This window comes from Astatotilapia calliptera, chromosome 7 (assembly GCF_900246225.1).
Source record: "Astatotilapia calliptera chromosome 7, fAstCal1.2, whole genome shotgun sequence".
Lineage (NCBI taxonomy): Eukaryota > Metazoa > Chordata > Actinopteri > Cichliformes > Cichlidae > Astatotilapia > Astatotilapia calliptera.
The window spans coordinates 27,491,218-27,510,781 of NC_039308.1; the positions used below are offsets into that span (position 1 = coordinate 27,491,218).

At 39.9% G+C, this 19,564-nt stretch overlaps 2 protein-coding genes across 3 annotated transcripts in view; one reads left to right on the top strand and one right to left on the bottom strand.

Moving 5' to 3' along the window:
• Positions 1 to 3,122: 3,122 nt before the first annotated feature.
• Positions 3,123 to 4,825, bottom strand: LOC113027338 (claudin-23-like). The gene has a single exon (XM_026176956.1). The coding sequence runs from the start codon at positions 4,701 to 4,703 to the stop codon at positions 3,870 to 3,872; it is 834 nt and encodes a 277-aa protein (XP_026032741.1). The 5' UTR covers positions 4,704 to 4,825; the 3' UTR covers positions 3,123 to 3,869.
• Positions 4,826 to 12,575: 7,750 nt separating this feature from the next.
• Positions 12,576 to 19,564, top strand: part of LOC113025921 (tankyrase-1-like) — a 112,550-nt gene continuing 105,561 nt past the window's right edge. For both annotated transcript variants that reach the window (XM_026174178.1, XM_026174179.1), the window contains exons 1-3: positions 12,576 to 13,284; positions 14,771 to 14,886; positions 19,162 to 19,270. In XM_026174178.1, coding sequence (XP_026029963.1) covers positions 12,777 to 13,284; positions 14,771 to 14,886; positions 19,162 to 19,270 — 733 coding nt within the window. In that variant the 5' untranslated portion in view covers positions 12,576 to 12,776. The remainder of the gene's footprint in view (positions 13,285 to 14,770; positions 14,887 to 19,161; positions 19,271 to 19,564) is intronic.

A 19,564-nucleotide genomic window follows, 5' to 3' on the forward strand; every position in this document is an offset into this window, starting at 1 on the left:
GAGGAAAGACATTGAAGTTTGACTTATGATTTTTTTGACTGTCACACCCGAAAATTCTGAAGTACTTTGTATTTTGTGTTGTACTGGTACCTTTGTCTAATAAAAAGACTTTTGACAGAAAGACTGTCACACCCATCTTCCAAGCGCATCTGCGAGTCCTTACTGGCCCATAGTCTCCACCCACAGATGTCTCAGGACACTTTTTAGTCCAAAAAAAGAATACTACACTGACCCTCTAGACTCTCTTAAAATATATATTCTTATTATAACATTAAAAAAAAAATAAGCCTGGTTGTCAGAATATAAGCAAAATTGGAAATCTATAAAGAAACATTGTGCTCTGTGTATGCTGAGATCTAAAGGTTTGAAACTGGGATTTTAAAATGTTTCAGGGGATTGAAAAATATAACAATTTCTATACGATGGGTCAGATTTCTCTGTATTCAAGAGGATAAAAAAGATTTAAGTTACCACAGTGTCAGTGGATTGTTTTTTAAATAGAGAAATACAAAAGCAGCTTTCTTAGTTATTAACTAACAAGGCTTCAAACAGTAAATTTAATCTCAAATATGTCTTAATATTAATATTAAACACTTAATATTAAAAAAAATAAAGTGCTTGCCCACCATACTTTGGCTTGTGGCCTTCCTTTTGTTTTTTTTATACTGTATGTTACTGGAGCTTTCATTTCTGCAGATCTTATTCTCTTCTCTGTGCACCTCTGTACAAGTATAGGAACAAGTTGAAGTTTGCCTCAAACCTCTACTCTCGTTTTCAGAAAGGAACATCATCTGGTAATGGTCAAGGAGATCAGCATCTTTAAATATTTTTATGAAGACGGTGCGTGCGTCTTTGTCACGAAATATACTCGATGAGAATGAGAAGCCACAATAGTGCCCTCCAGGAGCCAGAGGCAGAGAGAGAAAGGCCATAGGAGACCCACGTCATCTGCAGCCCCCCAACCAGTGAAGACCCAATGCCACACTTCTTAGTGGCAACTGTGTTCCGAACCAAGCCAAAACAGGTGGTGGTGGTAGGCCCCAAATTTAGCCCTCATGGGCCACAGCCAAAGAACCAGAGGAAACAAGGTGCCTACCTTTCCAGAGGACAGCCATGCTGCCACAAGCCAATAGCAAGGCTCCAGGTGGCCAAGAACCACCTGACACCCAGCAGAGCACTGGGCCTGGGGCTTGCTGACCCTCTGAAGTGTGTGTGGATGTCCCCACAGAGTGTAGGGAATAGGGTTGTACACGATAATAACATTTCAGATTAAACATTATCTAACAAATCCGGAACATTTTTACTTTTGAACTCTGACCTTTGGTCCCGCTGCATGTAAAAATAATTGTTGTAAGCGTCACTGCAACACAATTATCTGACCATTAAGTCCATTAGATGCTGTTACATTACGAAGAGGGGGTTTTCTTAGATAAAAGTCACGTGACATCAATAGCAAAAGTGGAGAGGTCAAGGATGAATGGATCAAGATAAGAGGGGAGAAACTTCATTGACAATTACTGCTGTCCAAGCAGCATAACGCAAAACTGCTTTCGTGTAAAGTGGAAGGTTCCTTTATAACCCAGTGTTGGACAAATACATTGTCCAACACTGGGTTTTGTACTAACCCTGACACACAAAGCATATGTTTTTCAATTTTGGAGTATTTATTTCAATTAAATTGGATGTTATTTATAATGCTCCAAAACACAGGAGCAGTTGTCTCAAGTTTCTTTATACTGTAATATAAAGACTGTACAGTACTAGAAACAAGCTCACCAGATTACTTGAGTTAATTTTTTTAATTTTTTTTAAACTTTTTACTTTTACTTGAGTAATAAGTAAGAGTAATAAATGTTACTCTTACTTATTTACGATGGATACTTGACCAAACCAAACACATGATTTCCTGTGATCAAGCACTAGTTAAAAAAAAGTTAACTGAGAAAATTGCTTTTTTCCCCTTTTTTCCCTCATTTCAAATGCTAATACCGTTGAAATTAAAGAGATAATGTTGTTGGATGATATGCAAAAACTCAACCTCTCAGACTGACCAGACTATGTCACATGATATAGCTTGTATGATAGTTAAATGCATCATATTATAATCACAACATGTGATGTGGCTTGTCTTGACCATCCTCAACATTTAACCTAAAAATAATTTTTAAAAAAAAATAATTAAAATGGGGAAATGATGTAAGGACAAATGTAGAAATAATAGCACTTACACCAATCTTGTTTAGTAAGTTGTTCAAGGCATTCTAATCCATAGCAGTGTGAAGAAACACAGTCCCTCCTCAAATCTGTGCTATATTTTTGCCATTTTTCAGGTGGAACTGAAGAACTGTGACATTACTAAGTTTTCATCCATGCATCCATTCATTTTCTTAACCATTTGTCCACTTCAGAGTTGCAGGAACTGTATCCCAGCTGGCAGCCATGACAGAGACACAGCCAACTATTCACATCTATAAACAATTTAGAACCATTCAATTTATTTTCTGTCTTTATTCTTCAGTTTAACCGCTGAGAGTTGATCTGTTCTTCGGGGCAGTGTCAGCACACAAAGAACTGTAATAAAAACATTCTTATTCATCATCTATGTCCGTTCCATTGTTGTAACATGCAACAGGTCCTGCAGGAAAAACCATGCCATTTTGCAAGCCTGTTTATTCACAAAAGACTTAATGGAGACTATAGAAAGACAAACGTTCATTACATTTTCACCTCGTTTCAAATGCTAAGGCATCTGAAACAAAAGAGATAATGTAGTTGGACAAGATAAACAAAGAAACCAACCTCTCAGACCGGTCAGACTGCATTGTCTGAATACTGGTGAGGTTAAGACAGCAAACAGGGTGAGAGAAAAAATATATATCATTGTGCAATGTACCACATTTTATACATTTGACTAAGTATGGCAAAGCAATGGATCACATAACGTGCCTGCTGATCAAAGAACATATTGCCAAAGTTATGACTCTTCTATAGTCCTGTTATAAATCAGCATCAATGTTCATTCTGTTATGGAGTTTTCTTTGTTGAAATTGTTGCTTTACTACTTTCGTTACATTCCATCATAATGTCAGAAAAGTTTGTAAAGAATTGACAGTCACATCTTGTTAGGAAATGGAGAGCAAATTTAATTACCAGCATATGTATCACAGATCAATGAGTACAGCAGTAATCATTTCAGGGTTCAAGATGAAGGGACTTAAAGTTCATCACTATAGAGCATTTACATGAAAGAGAAAAAAGGCTGGAATATTTAATGTAGCCACACAGCTACACAGAAAATAAAATGCCCAAGCGCCCTTCAGGATGAGGGATATTTACAGCGTAGAATCATATTTAGAATTTACACAGATTATCATCAAGAAATATATTTTTTTTTCTCCATGAATCAATTTTAATGTTATTTACTTTTCTTTTTTAATACTCTAGAGCCCTCCATTCCAGGCTGGCTCCTTCCATTTTTACATTATCCATTATACACTGGACTATATACACTGGACACCACTTGACTATAATCTATTACAATGATAATTTAACTACAATCAGGGGGTCTGGTCCACCCACAGTCACATTAATAAGCAGCCATGACCATGTCACACATACATTAACCAAACTTTTATGTTCCATTTCCTTCAACTTTTAACGATAAAACACTGCAACAGAGAATCTAAAGTAGGTTATTGGATCTCTTACCACTGAAAAATTCCTTTATGGCCCTAAAATATCTCTAGTAGTGTGTTCTGACGTTCTTGTGCTATTGCAGTAATCTGCTAAAAGATTTTTCATCTTAGTCCAGTTTTCAAAGTTTTCTTTTGCTGTGTTGATGGTCAGTTGTGGAGGGTACTGTTGGCTTCTCAGAGGTCCGCATCAAAGGGTCTGCTGTTGACGGTGTTCACTGAGCGGGCAGGGGGGCTCTTGGCCCGTGGGAAGGACACATCGTCCTCCATTGAGTCCCTGGAGTACGGGACGCTACTGTTGCTGGCAGCGCTCCTGGCCCGACTGAGATTCGGCACTTCAACGCGCCTGGTCGGGGTCTTCGGTTCTCTGCGACGCATGACCTCTTCAACCCGGACCTCTCCTCGGTTCTTCCCTCCGCAGCAGCGGCAGATCCCGATGAACATAACGAAACCGCCCAAGACTTCAAATATCCCGCCGATGTAGCCCAGAATGATGCAGTAGCCGACTCGCGGAGTTATCAATGCTGTATTGACATTGGGCGTTGTGATGTTTGGGGGGCTGTGCGTGTACCAAGAGATCGGTATGATGGTCAAGACGCCTGAGCAAAAGATCAGCAGTCCACCCAGACCGGCAACTACCCAGTTAGGCCTGTCTTTCCAACAGCGGACCCCCGGGATGGCAACAGCCAACCCGATTAGAGTCACGATGAGAGAGGCCACCATCATACCCTGTGCGGGCTGTATGATCTTGTTACTGAAGTACTGGGTGTCCGCTTGGCCGCACTGAGCACCGGAGCTTATTGTGGATGCAATACAAATATCCCAGATTCCTTGTTCAATGAAGTTATCGGAAGGAAGATTGCTAATACCGTTCAGAGTCCTCCAGTTTGGGGCCACGGTCGCGACCAAGTCCAGCACCCAGCCGCAGGGAGCCATGACCATCCCGAAGATCAGGATGCCCGGAGTGCGCAAAGAGAGCCGCATCCACTCCTGCGTTGATTCCCTCGGCATGATCGCGGTTGTTGTGGTGGTTGCTGCTGCTGCTGCTGATGTGCCTCTTCTTACTCCTAAACACGTTGCAGTGACTAATTTCTACTGGGGCGATCAGCTTTGACGGCGTCGTCCTAAAAAACAAGTCCGACTGAAACTCAGCAGTGGGCGGGCCTTCATCTTCCCTTGCCCGTCTTGCCTGCCTCTGTCCCCAAATAGGACAGGTGTGGCGCTGTGTGCGTATGGGCGGGGTGCGCCTACATCTTCACCTGTAACTGCAAAAAGCAGAGTGCGCGAGCGGTGGGGGACGGGGGTAGTTTCGATTAGGCTTTTTGTCGTGCCAAAGTGTGATAAGTGATAAAGGATAAGAAAGATAGAGGTTTTTCTTTTCAGAGTAGCTGTTTGAAGCGTGGTGCAAACGTGTCTTCCGCTTTTAGGAGGTATTTAAAGCTTCTAATAGTGAAAGCTACCCAGACTTAAAAACTTAGGCAAGATATGATTTTTCGGATCTCCGGTTGCATTAACCTCCTAGGACCTGGCGTCGACATATGTGAACATCATATTTTGGGTTATTTAGACTATAATACTCAATTTTGCTCTACAAGGGCCTGATATCCACTTACGAGGACATTATACAGCTTCTGTTCTATCAAAATTTTAAATGAATATGTGGCTCTCATTTTTCTTAGAAACAGAAATCAGGTAAAAAAAAAAAAAATTATAAAAGGATCTGGTAATTCTTTGTTTTTACATTCATCGGGTCCCAATATGCTCAAATATCAAAGAGAAATTAAAAATGCATGCTGTGGAAGAGTTTTAGGAGGTTAAATAACTAAAACGTTTTATTTATTTATTTTAACTCTTGTTTCATCAGAAAAAAGGGTTCTTGGGATTTTTTAAAAAGTGTTCTGATTAAGAAAGCGAGTAGTGTATTTAGTAGAGTTGCGTACCAGGACCCAGGGCTGGACTTGGACGAAAAATCGGTCCGGGCATTTTGACTAGAGGTATTATACAAAAAACCATAAAGCCTTTGAATAAAAACTAACTCTGTTGTGACAGTGATGTATACTGTCATGTTGTTATATATGTCTCATTCTAATAAACTTAAACCTACACCACCCTCCCTATTCTGGTATTCTAAACAGTGCTTAGCCAAAACCCAAAGTCGAGTTAACCTCCTGAACTATCTACAACATATGGTGGAAACCTGAAATTAAGACAGAGAAGACTAGAGGTGAGACATGATCATTACTGAATATTAAAAATAATAAATGACAGATTTAGTGATATTTTCATAAACTATTTATTTACCACATCAATGAACAGCATGGCAGGGCAAAATATTTTTTGTAACATGGCAACCTTTAAAAAGTGAAAGGAGACAGAAACACAGGTGAGAAAGAATAAAACTTAATTGACTTTTTGATGGCATTTTACACACAGTACTGGTACAGAATCTAGAAAATGTGGGAAAATACTGACATCATATACAGTACTTAGCTACTTCTGAAGAAATTATGATGGAACCCTGAAAAAAAATTACTATGTACAATAATGGATTTCTATGCATTTTACATCAGATGAAAACGTTGGTTGTAAGATTCAGATAATTATTTGTTAAAAGTGAGACATTTTAAATGAGATTAACAAAAGAAAAGCATTTCTTCGTGTCCCCTTTTCCCTGTTAATGCCCTACCTGGCAGTGGCGGTCCTAGCCTGTTTGGCGCCTACATAAAACATATTAAGGATTGTACATCAACATAAAACTGTTAATTTCACCAGAGAAACACACACACACACATGAAGAGAGAGAGAGAGTATGCATTACATGCAAACGGCTACCAAACAGCCATCATAATACGTCATACAATGAGAACAGAACAAATCAACAATTGACGATGACTAATTAATATTAAAATCTGTAACATAATGTATTGTTTGGAGTTTAGTCTGTCACTGTTACTATTTTTACCATTTCTTTTTGGAGCAACTGTAATCCACATTATTTCCTTAGGAATTAATATTAAAGTCTTCTGATTCTGATTGTTTCAGGATGACCTGCCATTATCCAATCACACATCTGCTTACCTGTATCTTTTGCTCGTTTCTCCTCCTCTTCTTTTCTCTTTTTTCTAAACTGAGCACCTGATGGCTTTGAACTTTTCTTGTCCATCTTCCATTGGTTTTCATTTTGCACTCCAGTATGAACACAAGGATCGCCACAACATGACCTAATAGACCTACACCTTAGTTCACAGATTCACTTTGTCTAGGGTTTATTTCTGGGATTTCGCACAACCCAGGATTCAAATCATGAATACATAATGGGCTTGGATTTACATCATTATGAATGAAATGTGCTCTATTTGGAAGCAGCAGGGCCCCCCTCCGCTTTCGACGGGTTGTATGTGAGACTCTAAATCATCAAACTGTAAATTATAAATTTTAAATTGTTATTCATCCCTTTACCCCTGGTCCTAAAGTGTATATTTATTTTCTTACTCTTCTTATATTTATAGTTTGTTTACTTGCACTGCTGTAACTGGAGCCTCGTCGTCTCGTCTCTCTATATACTGGACTGTATGTAGCGGAGATGACAATAAAGTTTACTTTGACTTCAGCAGCGAGCAGGCGCACCGAGGGCTCTCGCGCTCACTTTTCGCGTATAGAATTTCAAAAAAGCATCGGTGCAAATTATAAGTCTGTATCATGATGTCTGGTGTTTTCATGTTTGTTGGGGTTTTTTTAAATTTTATTTTATTTTGCGAGCTCCAGCCAGCCAGAGAATCCCCCGCCGCCCCGCCCTCTCCTCCCTGTGCCACAAGCAGCAGGCGCACCTCGCAAACGGAGGGCGCCCTTACTCCCAGCAAATGGCCGACAGAAAGCCGATCGGTGCCTATGCCATTCCCAATATGCACTGGCTGAAATCGGGGCAGCATGAGTACGAGGGGGCAACCGCCCATGTCGCCCATATCAAAAACCACTACTGCTACCTGGCCCCCTGGCAAAACTTTGCTAGACCCGCCCCTGCACAGTTACCAGCTGTCAGCTACGTAAAAAGTGATCCTGGTGTTATTTGTCTCTCAGAAACAGTTCATAACTTCCCTTCAACTCATTCATGTCACCTAAAAGGTAAACCTGTTTCTCCATCACCTGTTCAGCTCTGATGATTCAGTAACATCAGGACATCTCCTGGTTTCATCTTCATGTTTCCCTCTCACCAGATAGCCAAACCAATATCATGACCAGCAGTTTTACAGCTGTGGCTCCAGCAAACATCAGCTGATACTAGAAATTAACATTAAATAAATTCAACAGCTGATCAGCTTAAACGTGCTGCTGTTGTTTAGCGCGACATTCACTGGTTTCCTCTTTCTGGCGCAAAGTGGGCGATAAACAAGAGAGACGGGACTTGCGTCAGAAACACCGATCAGCTGATCATTGATCAGTTTCATGATTGAAGTAGCAACAGGAGAGGGAGGGGAAGAGAATGAGAGAAGAAGATGCCGCTGACAGCGTAAAGACACAGAATAACTCCAGCTTTGGGTCTTTTTTTTAATTCTAGCTGAAGTAGGGGACAAACTGTGTTCCTTTTCAGCTCAATACAAAACACGTAATATTTTCTCTGAATACGAGACAATTCCATTTTTACAGGACGGTTGGCAACTCTACTAACTAACCTTTTGAATAAAATAAAGTTCACTATTAGTAACATCATAGCACCCACCCAGCTGTATAGACACTAGCTAGTATGCAGTTATTGTAACTGACTGTAAAAAGTCAGTCAATTTATTTGACCTTTGACCCAGATAGACTGCAGGGGATAACTTCTCACCTGAAGTTCAGTTCACCGAATACCAGCGGCCGCCTAGGATCTCTCCTCCTCCGGCTCACCTTTCCCTCATCCACCTGCTGGCCTCCACAACTTGCTGATTGTGCAGCAGATTCCAGGAGGAAGAAGTTGCTAATTTCATTGCTATTTTATCCCAATTTACTGCAAAGCTTTAGGGCAGACAGAAACAAAATAAAAGGAAGAATAAAAGGAGTGCATTTTCAACAGTATGTTTCAGTTTTTCTGCAGGACAAAGAAATTCTGCTGTGGGCTTACATTTTAAGAAATGGAAGTGCAAAACTACAGATAAAGTTCTTGTTGCCCTAACAGTCCTGTAATAATAAAACTAAGTTTTTGCTTATTTTACATTTTATTTATTTAGTATTTTTCTGTGAACTATCACAAATTATTTTAATTATTTCAATGTTTTATTTTGGTGTAGTATGAATGGCAATGTCAGGAGGAAAAACTGTAAAATTTCTGAAGAAGATTTTCAGAAATTTTCTGACTTTTGAGATTTTGGACTTTTCTACAGTGAAAAATCCAAATAATGCTTTAGCTGCTACTGCTGGAGACTGAGCCAGTATTTTACTTCATTACAAAATTCACACTGAACTGACTGGCCAGGTTTATAGAAATATATATGTGAGACCTGGAGTCATCATGACTTTGATTTGCATGGCATGTGGGTTCCGTGTGTTGGGAATCATAATTGGCAAGAATGTAGTTCTGCAGGAATCTATTGAGAGCAGCTTGAATACCTTTCTGCCTCACTCTCTTTGTTTTTCTCTCTCCCGTGCCTCTCTTTCAATATTCTGTCCACACATGTGTTTGTTTCTATTTTTTTTATATCCTGGTTTTTCTAGCTTCTTCCGTCTTTCTGGTTGTGCTTGATGTGAGATTCTGCCAGAGCATCAAAAGAAACCCGATTATTAACGAATGCTAATAAGGTCTCTCCATAGGTAGGGGGGATCATTCATGATTCTCAGTGCTGTAAACACCTTGTCAAAGAGCTGAGATGAGGGTGACTATTTCACAGAGCTAGCAGCTTTACTGATCTCTTTAAGGAAAGTGAATCAGTTTCTGAGAAAGTCAATGACCTATGAGAGGCAGATGTCACAGCCAGACCCTACATTGTTTAGGCTGACCCCGTTTCAGCTACGATGGTATTTGTCCATCAACATCTCCTTTGAGCGATTAACTGTGATTGCTCAAGTCACCAAAGGAAGCTCAACATTTAAGTATTTTATTTTATTTCAGTGCACTGATAAGAGCAGCTGTATTTTCCTACTGCCTTCAATAGCAGCTGTTTACCAAATTAATACAAAATGCGACATTTTTAAAGTAAGATTACTTTGCAAGAAATATCTGAAATATACACAATAAAATACAAAGTCATGTGTTCTTGAAGCCATCTGTATCTTTATTTTTCCTCAGAATTGTTTGTGTTCTTTGACACACAGAGGACAAATAAACCAGGTACGACAGGTATGTGAACAAACCAGGCAGACTTTGTGAACCAATCCTTTTGCCACATCATTTGTACACAATGCCTCTTTCCCTTATCATCATAGTATGACTCATCAACTTTATCCCTCTGTAGTTATGTCAACTTTTCTTTCTTTCTTTCTTTCTTTCTTTCTTTCTTTCTTTCTTTCTTTCTTTCTTTCTTTCTTTCTTTCTTTCTTTCTTTCTTTCTTTCTTTCTTTCTTTCTTTCTTTCTTTCTTTCTAGGTAAGTCATAAAAAATAAACCACAATCTGAAAAAAAACCCCAACCTTTAGCTGTTTTCATTCAAAGTTTCATATATTAATGTCAGTCTTCCACCACCGGTTGTATGTAAGCTACATAACTTCACAGCATTTGTATCATGCCACACATCACAGATCTTTATAAGGTGAAACTGGAGCAAATGATTTGGATGACAGCAAGTTTTGGTTGCCAAATACATACCACTCTTGCAATGTAACAGTTTGTTCATGTGAAGTAGTTTTCATTTTCCAGGTTGTGAGCCCTCAGGAACAATGATGTGTGCAAACATACGCTGAAATTTTGACGTCACATTTCTAACCTTTCTTCACTGTGCATTTTATGTTAATGACTAGCATCACAAATACAAAATCAGAGATAATTAATAATTTACACATGCATTTAATTCCAGAAAATGCAACATTTTTGGCTAAGGCGTTTTCAGCAACCCTTTATCGCTTTAACTAGAAAACAAAGGAAAAGGTTCACCAGGTACAAGTCTGATGCAAACAAGGAATGACAGGAACTCTAGAGACCTTAAAAAATAACAACTCACACAAAGTCAGACATAACCTGCACTTCCTGATCCTATTGAAGAAATATTGCACATACCAATGTTATATGTGTCATAAATTTCAAACGGATACAGAGAGTGCATACGTTTTGAAAATATGCCTATTTTTTCATGAATTTAATTGCATTTACTAGATTTTTGTGAGAGAAATAGTTTTGTTTGGGTTTCTTGTTTATGCAAAAAAAGTAGGTAAGTGTTTTGACTAATACTTATCAAAAAGATAACTGTGTTAGAAAATAGAATAAATTAATTTATTTGACATCAGTAAGGACAAATATTAGTCAAAATTTGTCAGAATCCTCATTCATTTAAGAAACACTAGGACCTTTATGCTTTTGAAACTTTATATTGCTAAAGTGTTTAAAACCTGAACTTGTGAGCTTGACTAAAACAAAAGAATCTTAAGTATAAACTATAGGCAACTGACAATATGTGAAAAAATAGGTTACATATAGTACTAAATTTAGGAGCAAGATTATAAAGAACTACAGCAAAAGCTTCCAGTTTTCTCAGAGACTATCTGCCACTCTCTAGTGGCCAATTAATGAAACCACTAGAATATTCTTAAGTAAACTGTTCACGTTTTATAAAACTCTGCACCCAGACTCTGCCTTTGAAGTTTGGTTCACTTGCCAATCATTTCTCACAGCATTGCTTTACAGCAAAAAGGGCCTTAGCTCAAATCTGCCAGAGTTTTCATGGTGTTAGAGGAGACTGTCATTTGGCTTGTCAAACTTCAAACACATGCAGTGAAAAAGTGAAAAAAGTAAAGAATAAAAAAATAGCTATTAACTTTCGATGATGTTAAAAGTAAGACAACCCTTTAACATCTGAAGGGAAATGTGTAGATTCTTTATTGACACAAATTTTGTGGACTGATGGCTGACTTGATCTTTATTTAAATCTCATCAACAGTTTGAAATAATACAATATGAGAAGCTAAATGTTCTTTTCAGCATCTCCAACTATTACCAAATGTCTCCATCAGGTGGCAGTGTTGAGCCAGAACAGAACACCTGACGTTTTTAAGCGCAAAGCAGTGGACTGAGAAGACTGCATACAGAACAGTCTTGTTATTTGGAGACTATGTAGATGCACGGAGCTCCCACAGCCACTAGGGGGGCCCCACGCTGCAATCTCAGCCACAACATACAGCACTCTTTATATTTTTCTTGCAAGGAGCCAGACCTTTCAGAAAGTCTTGAGTAATAGCTCTCCAGGCTTTCTGAAGGTCTTTCAAAGTTTTTCTTTGGATAATGTCTGATTTTTCACTCATTTTCAGTCCAACCAATTTACCTGACCATCAAATTGTTGTCCGTATATTCGTGGAGATCAGGACAGAGGTACAACAATGAGTGTCTGCATCATGCAAACTCTGCTTTCATCTAAAAAAAACAAAACAAACCTGCATCTTCCATGTATGCGTGCACATTATTTGCTACACGTCTTTCTTTCTTACCTATCAAATTATAATGAAATTAGGGGTTAAACTTAAAAAAAGAAAAGAAAACTAGTAACACCCAGACTCATTAATATTAATTTTATTTTGCAGTCTTTTAACGACATTAAACATTTTCATGTATTCAGCTGAGAATCGTGGAAATATTAACGTGAACATGGAGGCTAAATAGAATAGAAAACATATGCATAAATATATGTCTTTTTTAATTTTATTTCTATTTCCACTTGAATAAAAAATATATATTTTCTCTCCAAAACAAATGCAACTTCATAAAAAAACATTTCCAGATTTTGTGTGTACTCGTGTCTTAATTTGAAATCTTACCAGTGAAGACATGCTGATATTCCTGTATTTGAATTAAAGATATTTTTGACCATAAATCCATAAATCCACGCAAAACCGAGCGGAAGTTTGGCTTTCCTGACAGGAAGTTGTCAGCAGTGTTATTGTTGCTAGTGGGGACTGTTGTGTTGTGAAAATGGCGACATCTCGTCGCTCCTCTCAGCAGCAGCAGCCGCCAAACTCCCTCCTGTCCTCCCCGCCCCGTTGCTCCTCTCACCCTGTCACCCCGTCCAGCTCTCTGCTAGCATCCATTGATGATGCCAGCTCCCTTCCCCACGGAGCCGCGATGGAGAACACCGGTGACGGTGAGGTAACACCAGCCTCTCCCACCACAACCTCCCCTGCTTTGGCCCTCGCTACCAGTAGCAGCAGCAGCACCACCAGCAGCAGCAGCAGCAGCACCACCACTAGCAGCAGTGCTAGCTCCCCGACCACCACCGAAGGTAGCGGCACCAGTCCCGGTTCTACGCCCGACTCGAGCAGCGGGAACCCGGGAAGCAGCGGTGCAAACGGTTCTTTCAGGGAGTTGTTTGAAGCCTGCAGAAATGGTGATGTTTCCAGGGTGAAGAAACTCGTGGATGCGGTGAATGTGAGCGCCAAAGACATGGCTGGACGCAAATCGACACCCCTGCATTTTGCTGCAGGTAAAGACAACGAAAACCACTTTTTTTCCTTTTAATTGAATCAGGCTTCTTTACAGGCTGTCTAGCTGTAAGGTGCGTTTAAGGTGTGGGAGTGACCAGGAAGAAAGTAATATTAAAATCCACGAGTGAGAAGCAAGCACATGCTTTAGCAGTAGATTACTCATCAAGTTTTTAAGGAGCAAAGATCTGACATACACTTCTAAAGAAGAAACAAAACACTCAGCTAATGTCCGAAACATTAAAATTAAATATCTAATATTTAATTTTTAGTCAAAACCACTTTTCAGCCTCATTAAACCATAAAACCAGCTCATGATCCATTAATTTGCTGCGCTCCTTAAATTAACGATCAATTTAGTCTGTAAAATTGGATTGCATTCCAGTATAATGTAACCGTGTTCACCATAACTTACCGCGGAGTACGTTTTGCTTAATGTAGAGCTGCCTCCGACTCCTTGTACTTTCCTACAGAGAAAACAGAGAAACATCTTCCTGTGTTACTGCGTTGTTACACTACACCCAGTCACACCCAAAATGCCATTAATAATTGATTTCCAAAGGAGAAGCAAATTTTACGTGCCAAATGTGTGGAGAGAGGACACAAATTAAATAATGAGCGCATTAAATAACATCGTGGTTGAGTAATGGTGCGGTGTGTGTGTGTGTGTGTGTGTGTGTGTGTGTGTGTGTGGCATTTGTAGATAGAGGCATATGGTAATTTGCATTTTTAATATGTTAAATGTTTGCAAGCTGGCTTAAAAAGGGCATGTGACATTTAAATGGAAAACAGAAACAAATAATTGAACAAACTAGAGTGATTTTATATCTAAAGACTCAGAAAGGTGCATGTACATTATTTACATGTTCCAGTAAAACAGAAAATATAAGGTTTAAGTGGTTGAGCAGATGTAATATAATCCACTGGTTGTCCAGCTGTGTTGGACGTTTGAATCTTCAAACTTACCTTTTGTGCAGTGCATGTGTGGAAATCATTTATATATGCATTGACATTAAAGTCTGCAGCAGGTAAACAGTCATCACTGTGACAGAACATCGACCTTAGTTTAGCTTCATTTAATGAACGCCTCTGTCACAATGGACTGTTCGTTTTTCCTTGAGGAAGAAGAGCATGAATGCTTTTTCTAAAAATGCTTTTGGCAGGCCAGAAACAAAAAAGAAAAACATGCGCAGCTGTTTTACATCACAAGCCTTTCTAATCCTCAGTAGCCTGAGCCAAATTAACAGATTCTCTTGAGTTACAAAGTGAGTTTGAGACAAAACTGGAATGTAAATAGGAAAAAAAAACATAATTAAATGACTTATTTATTGTAGATGAACATGAAAAATTTACGTGATTAAACAGTAAAACTAAGTCCAGACCTGCCAGACAAGGCTGTTGCAGTAACTTGTTTTTAGTGCTCTGGCTTCATAGTTGATCTTCTGCTTTTATTTTCAGCACTCGTCTCCCTTTCTGCCTCTCTTTTAGGTTTTGGGCGGAAAGATGTGGTGGACCATCTGCTTCAGACGGGTGCTAATGTGCATGCACGAGATGACGGAGGTCTCATCCCGCTGCACAACGCCTGCTCATTTGGTCACTCTGAGGTGAGGCTTCATACCATGTTAATGTACTCATCAGAAGACTTCTGTCATGTTTGCATTCAGGAGGGTTTACCTTGTAGTGACGTAAGTAGATGCTTCCTAGATGAGTTTTAAACACCACACTCTCTTCTTCACCTCACAAGAGAAGTGTAGAAGAGAGGACTGCCAGGGTGGAGTGGGTGGAGATGAGTGTCAGGGGTGATTTGTGACAGAACGATGGCAGCAAGAGTGAAAGGGAGGGTTTACAAGATGGTGGTGAGTGCTGCTATGATGTGTGGTTTGTAGATTGCAGCACTGAGGGAAAGACAGAAGCATTTCTTGAGGCAGAGATGAAGATGCTAAGATTTTACTGACCGAAATTGATCATACAGGATGTCAAGGCACTCTTTTGTACAACAAATTATGAAATGGATTTTAATTGAAAAATTATTGTACAAGTAGAACATCCATCTATCTTCTTCCGCTGGAGGCTATCCCAGCTGTCTTAGGTTAAGCGGCAGTGTACACCCTGGACTGGTCAGAGAGTCAAGTTCTGCTTGGTTCAGCAGTGCTCTCCCCTCGATGCTCTCCACAACCAGAAATCCACCTGGTTCTTCATCCATCTAAACTTCATAGATAGGTCAGCTGACATATAATAGGTAGGTATTGGTTAATTGGCTGAGTCACGCCCAAGTAAATACCGGACTAGATCATTACTGATGAGGAGGAGGGGGGGTGACACAACCCCCATATGTCTGAAAATAACACATGCATGAAATGCATAAGGAGGATGCTATAAATATACACACAGGTTAAAAAAAAAAGGGGGGGGGGGGTCTTTAATGGTAAAAGCACATTTGTTAACAGATCCTTATTTATGTCTCTAAAATGTAAAATATCTAAAATTTAGACTTAAATTGTAGACTTAAGATGAGATGTCTAAATCGTTACTTCTTTGGCTAAAATAATAAGATTAATTAAATAAACATTACTCATGTGAGAGTAATTTAACTGGTAAAAAAAGAAAAAAGGTGTAGTTCATAAAAACTCACTGATAGAAGAATCCTCATTCATACCTCTGGGGTGCAGACTCTTAAAACGGAATATCCAAGATGCTTCTCTTTTTTTCCGGATAAAATTTATATTGCCACCTCTTTTTTTCTGTTTCCTGTCTTGTATTTAAGCAATTTTTACAATGTTTTACTATGACCCTGATGAAGGCCACAAGCCGAAACGCGTAGGTCAATTATTAAAGTTGTTCAACTTCCCTCAAGTGTTGCTGGAGTTCCTGCTTTGTGAATTCTTTTATCCTCTCCATGCACCTTGGAAGCAAGTGAAGTTGTGCCAGAAATTTTTTTTTTGCTGCGATTTATCTTCATCCATCTAGCCATGCCTGACATTCATTCAAGTTTTTAATCCAACTTTAACTGGATTTATATCGAGTCACACACAAAGTTTTTTATATGTCGCCAAAGAAGAAGTTAAAATGAGCTCCTAATGAAGGTTCCAGCTATACAGATTACACTGAGCATATCTGGAAAATGACTCTCATTCCCCCATTCTTATTCTGCTCATGAGTGAGCATGCAGATGTTTTGGATTATCTCTGACAGATGTGCTAATCCTTTTTGTCTTCCTGGCTTTTTACTACAGTAATCAATCCAGCATTCACGGTTTCAAATGTTAGAGAGCTTTTTGGAGCTTTGTTGGAGAGCACAGAAAATTGGAGCAGTAATGCAAATGTATTATCACAGCAGCGGTTAACATTTTGATGACAGATACTTGGAAACTAAAATTGATCACTCACACACAGCTAAAACATTGAAAGTGGACAACTGCCTTGTTTTTTTAAAATCAATTTATCTGTGTCTGGATTATGGCGGGGCGATATGGCCAAAAATATTTATCATGATATATATTTGAAAATTTGCGATAATGATATAACTGACGGTATAACTGACGCAAGACAAAACTCCACAACTTTATTAGTGCAAAAAAAACCAAACAAAAAACAAACCCCATCAATGTATTTTCACTTAAACAAGCAGCTGTTTTTTTTATGTGCATTAAAGCTAATTCCTTGCTGACAGTTTAACCAAAAGGCATTTCCAGTGGAAATTGGCCGACATGTCCTCAGCATAACCATGTATAATATTCACAAAACTTAAAAAGAGGTTATACACACACAATGTGGAAATATTATGTTGAAGCACAGCACGTATCACTCCGCGAGGCTCCTGCCTACAATAGCCATAATTCTCCGACAATCCATCAAGCGGTGCAGCTTTGTACTAAAACATTTTTTGACAGATTTTCGAGCGCCGTGTACGACATAAACTCGGTTCGAGGTCAGCACAACCAGAATTCATACATAAGGCACACGGGATTATAAGGGGCACTGTCGATTGTTCAGAAAATCAAAGGAATGATTTTAAGTGTGCCGTATTTTCCGAAAAACAGTAATAACGACGGCCCGCTAGCATGCGCTACCAGAAATTGTGCTTTGTTGTGTATCTGACAGATAAAAGCCAAAACCAGTTCCACAGCACTGAAGTTGGAGCATTTTTACAAATCAATTCTGGTTCATTTGTTTCATTCAACAATCCGCTTTCGCCCTCCTCATTCTCTGTCGCCGCCATGCTTTTTCCGCCATGTGCGTATGAAAACAAAGGCACTGCGCATGCGCGTTTTGCCCATATTCTACTGGTATTACCGTGAACGGTATGATTATGGCTCAGCCCTAGTCTGGATCATGATGGCAGTCCAGACTTTCCTCTCTCAGCTGGGAAAGGGAGAGAGTGGACGCTGAGGTGTTCCCAAGTTGCCTCACGGGAATTGTCTCTTCACTGTGTCCTGCTTCTGTCCTGGGGTCTCCTCCCAGTTGGACATGGCCAAAACACCCCACCTAGGAGGTATCCCAGGTAGTATGCCTGAACAACCTTGACTAGTTGTTTTCAGTGTGAAAGAGTCATAGCTCCAGAATGACTAAGCTCCGACTAAGCAACTTTCTGTAAGGGAGAGCCTAGACACCCTTGGGAAGCTGATTTCCATGGCTTGTATCTGCAGTCTTATTCTTTCGGTCATATCCACTGCTTGTAACCATAGGTGAGGATAGGGACGTGAATTAACTAGTAAATCAGCAGTTCCACTTCCACGCTCACCTCTCTCATTACCACAGCTGACCGTTACAGCATCTGAATGACCTCAGAGTTCACTCTGTCAGTCTCCCACTCCCTTCTTGCTTTGCTTGCCTTTGGATTGAGTGGTGGTCAGAGGTGGAGGCCTTGGCATTCCTATCTTTTATTGTTTTTTTAAAGTGTAGCAATTATAAAAAAAGATTGATGTAGCCTCTGTGACATCACCTACTGATTTATGAAATCTTTCGAAACGTAATTATCTGGCTGTTTAAAAAATCAGAGAGAGAGAGAGGGTTAATGATAGCTGCGGCTAGATTGCAGATTAGCAACATGCAAACATGCTTACTTCTGCTAAAAAATGTGGATATGTAGAACTAGAATCTGAGCGATTACTTTAGGCCATTAGAGGAGCTGCAGTCTTGGACCATCTATTTGTCTTCATTGTTCAGCATTCTGGGTGAGGTTTTCCAGGCATGTCCCACCAGGAGGAGGCCCTGGGGCAGACCCAGGACAGGCTGGCGAGATTATATCTCTCGGCTGGCCAGGGAACGCCTTGGTATTCCCCCGGATAAGCTGGAGGAGGTGGCTGGGGAGAGGGAGGTCTGGGCCTCTTTGCTTAGGCTGCTGCCCCCGCGACCCGGCCTCGGATAAAACGGATGAAGATGGATGGATGGATGTTCAGCATTCTGCTTTGCACTGCTTGTCAGCAGTGCAAAGGTAAAGTGTTCTGTGGCCATTATGCTCGTACGACAAAAGTGTGAACACATTCTCTCAATCTCTTTCAGTCCCACCTCTGTTGACACATCACATCCACTGCTGCAAGCCGCGCTTTGGTGACGTTTCGGTCAGTCGTGCGCTCCTCGATTTTTGTAACCTTGCGTGTTTTGCTGTTGCTGCAAAAGTGCTGTACAGCCAGATTAGGTGTGGTTGTGCAATGTTGTCACCAATACAACATTAATTTTAAGAGTATGTTGTTAGATTTTCACATTTGTTTTGCAGGAAAAAAACAACTCAAACTTCAAAGCAAAGCAGTTTGTAGTTTGACTTTTTATTTTCAAACTGTTGCTCTGTCTGTGTCACACATGCAATTATTACATGTTATAAAGTAAAAAAAAAAAAAAGAACGATCTGAACACCCATATGCCACAACCTTTTTATCGTAGGTGGTGTCCTTGCTGCTGTGTCAGGGGGCTGACCCAAACGCTCGAGACAACTGGAACTACACTCCGCTGCACGAAGCCGCCATCAAGGGCAAGATAGACGTCTGCATAGGTGAGCACACAAAACACACATGGTAAAAATGCCAGGCCATGACCTGTACAAAGGGGTTTGCATTAATGACTCTCACTCAAAAAGTATGCATTGCACAGCAACCATCAGTACATTCAAAAATGTGTTTAGTGGCATTTGAAGGTCTCGGTATTGCTATTTTTCTTGTGTCTGTTGGCCCAGTAAGATTGAATTAACCGGTCGTGTGAACAGAAGCAAAACAGAAAACAGTCAGTGCTCGAACTGGTTGCCATAATAGTATTCTAGTTTGCTGCATTGCTCCTTTGGGTACAGTAA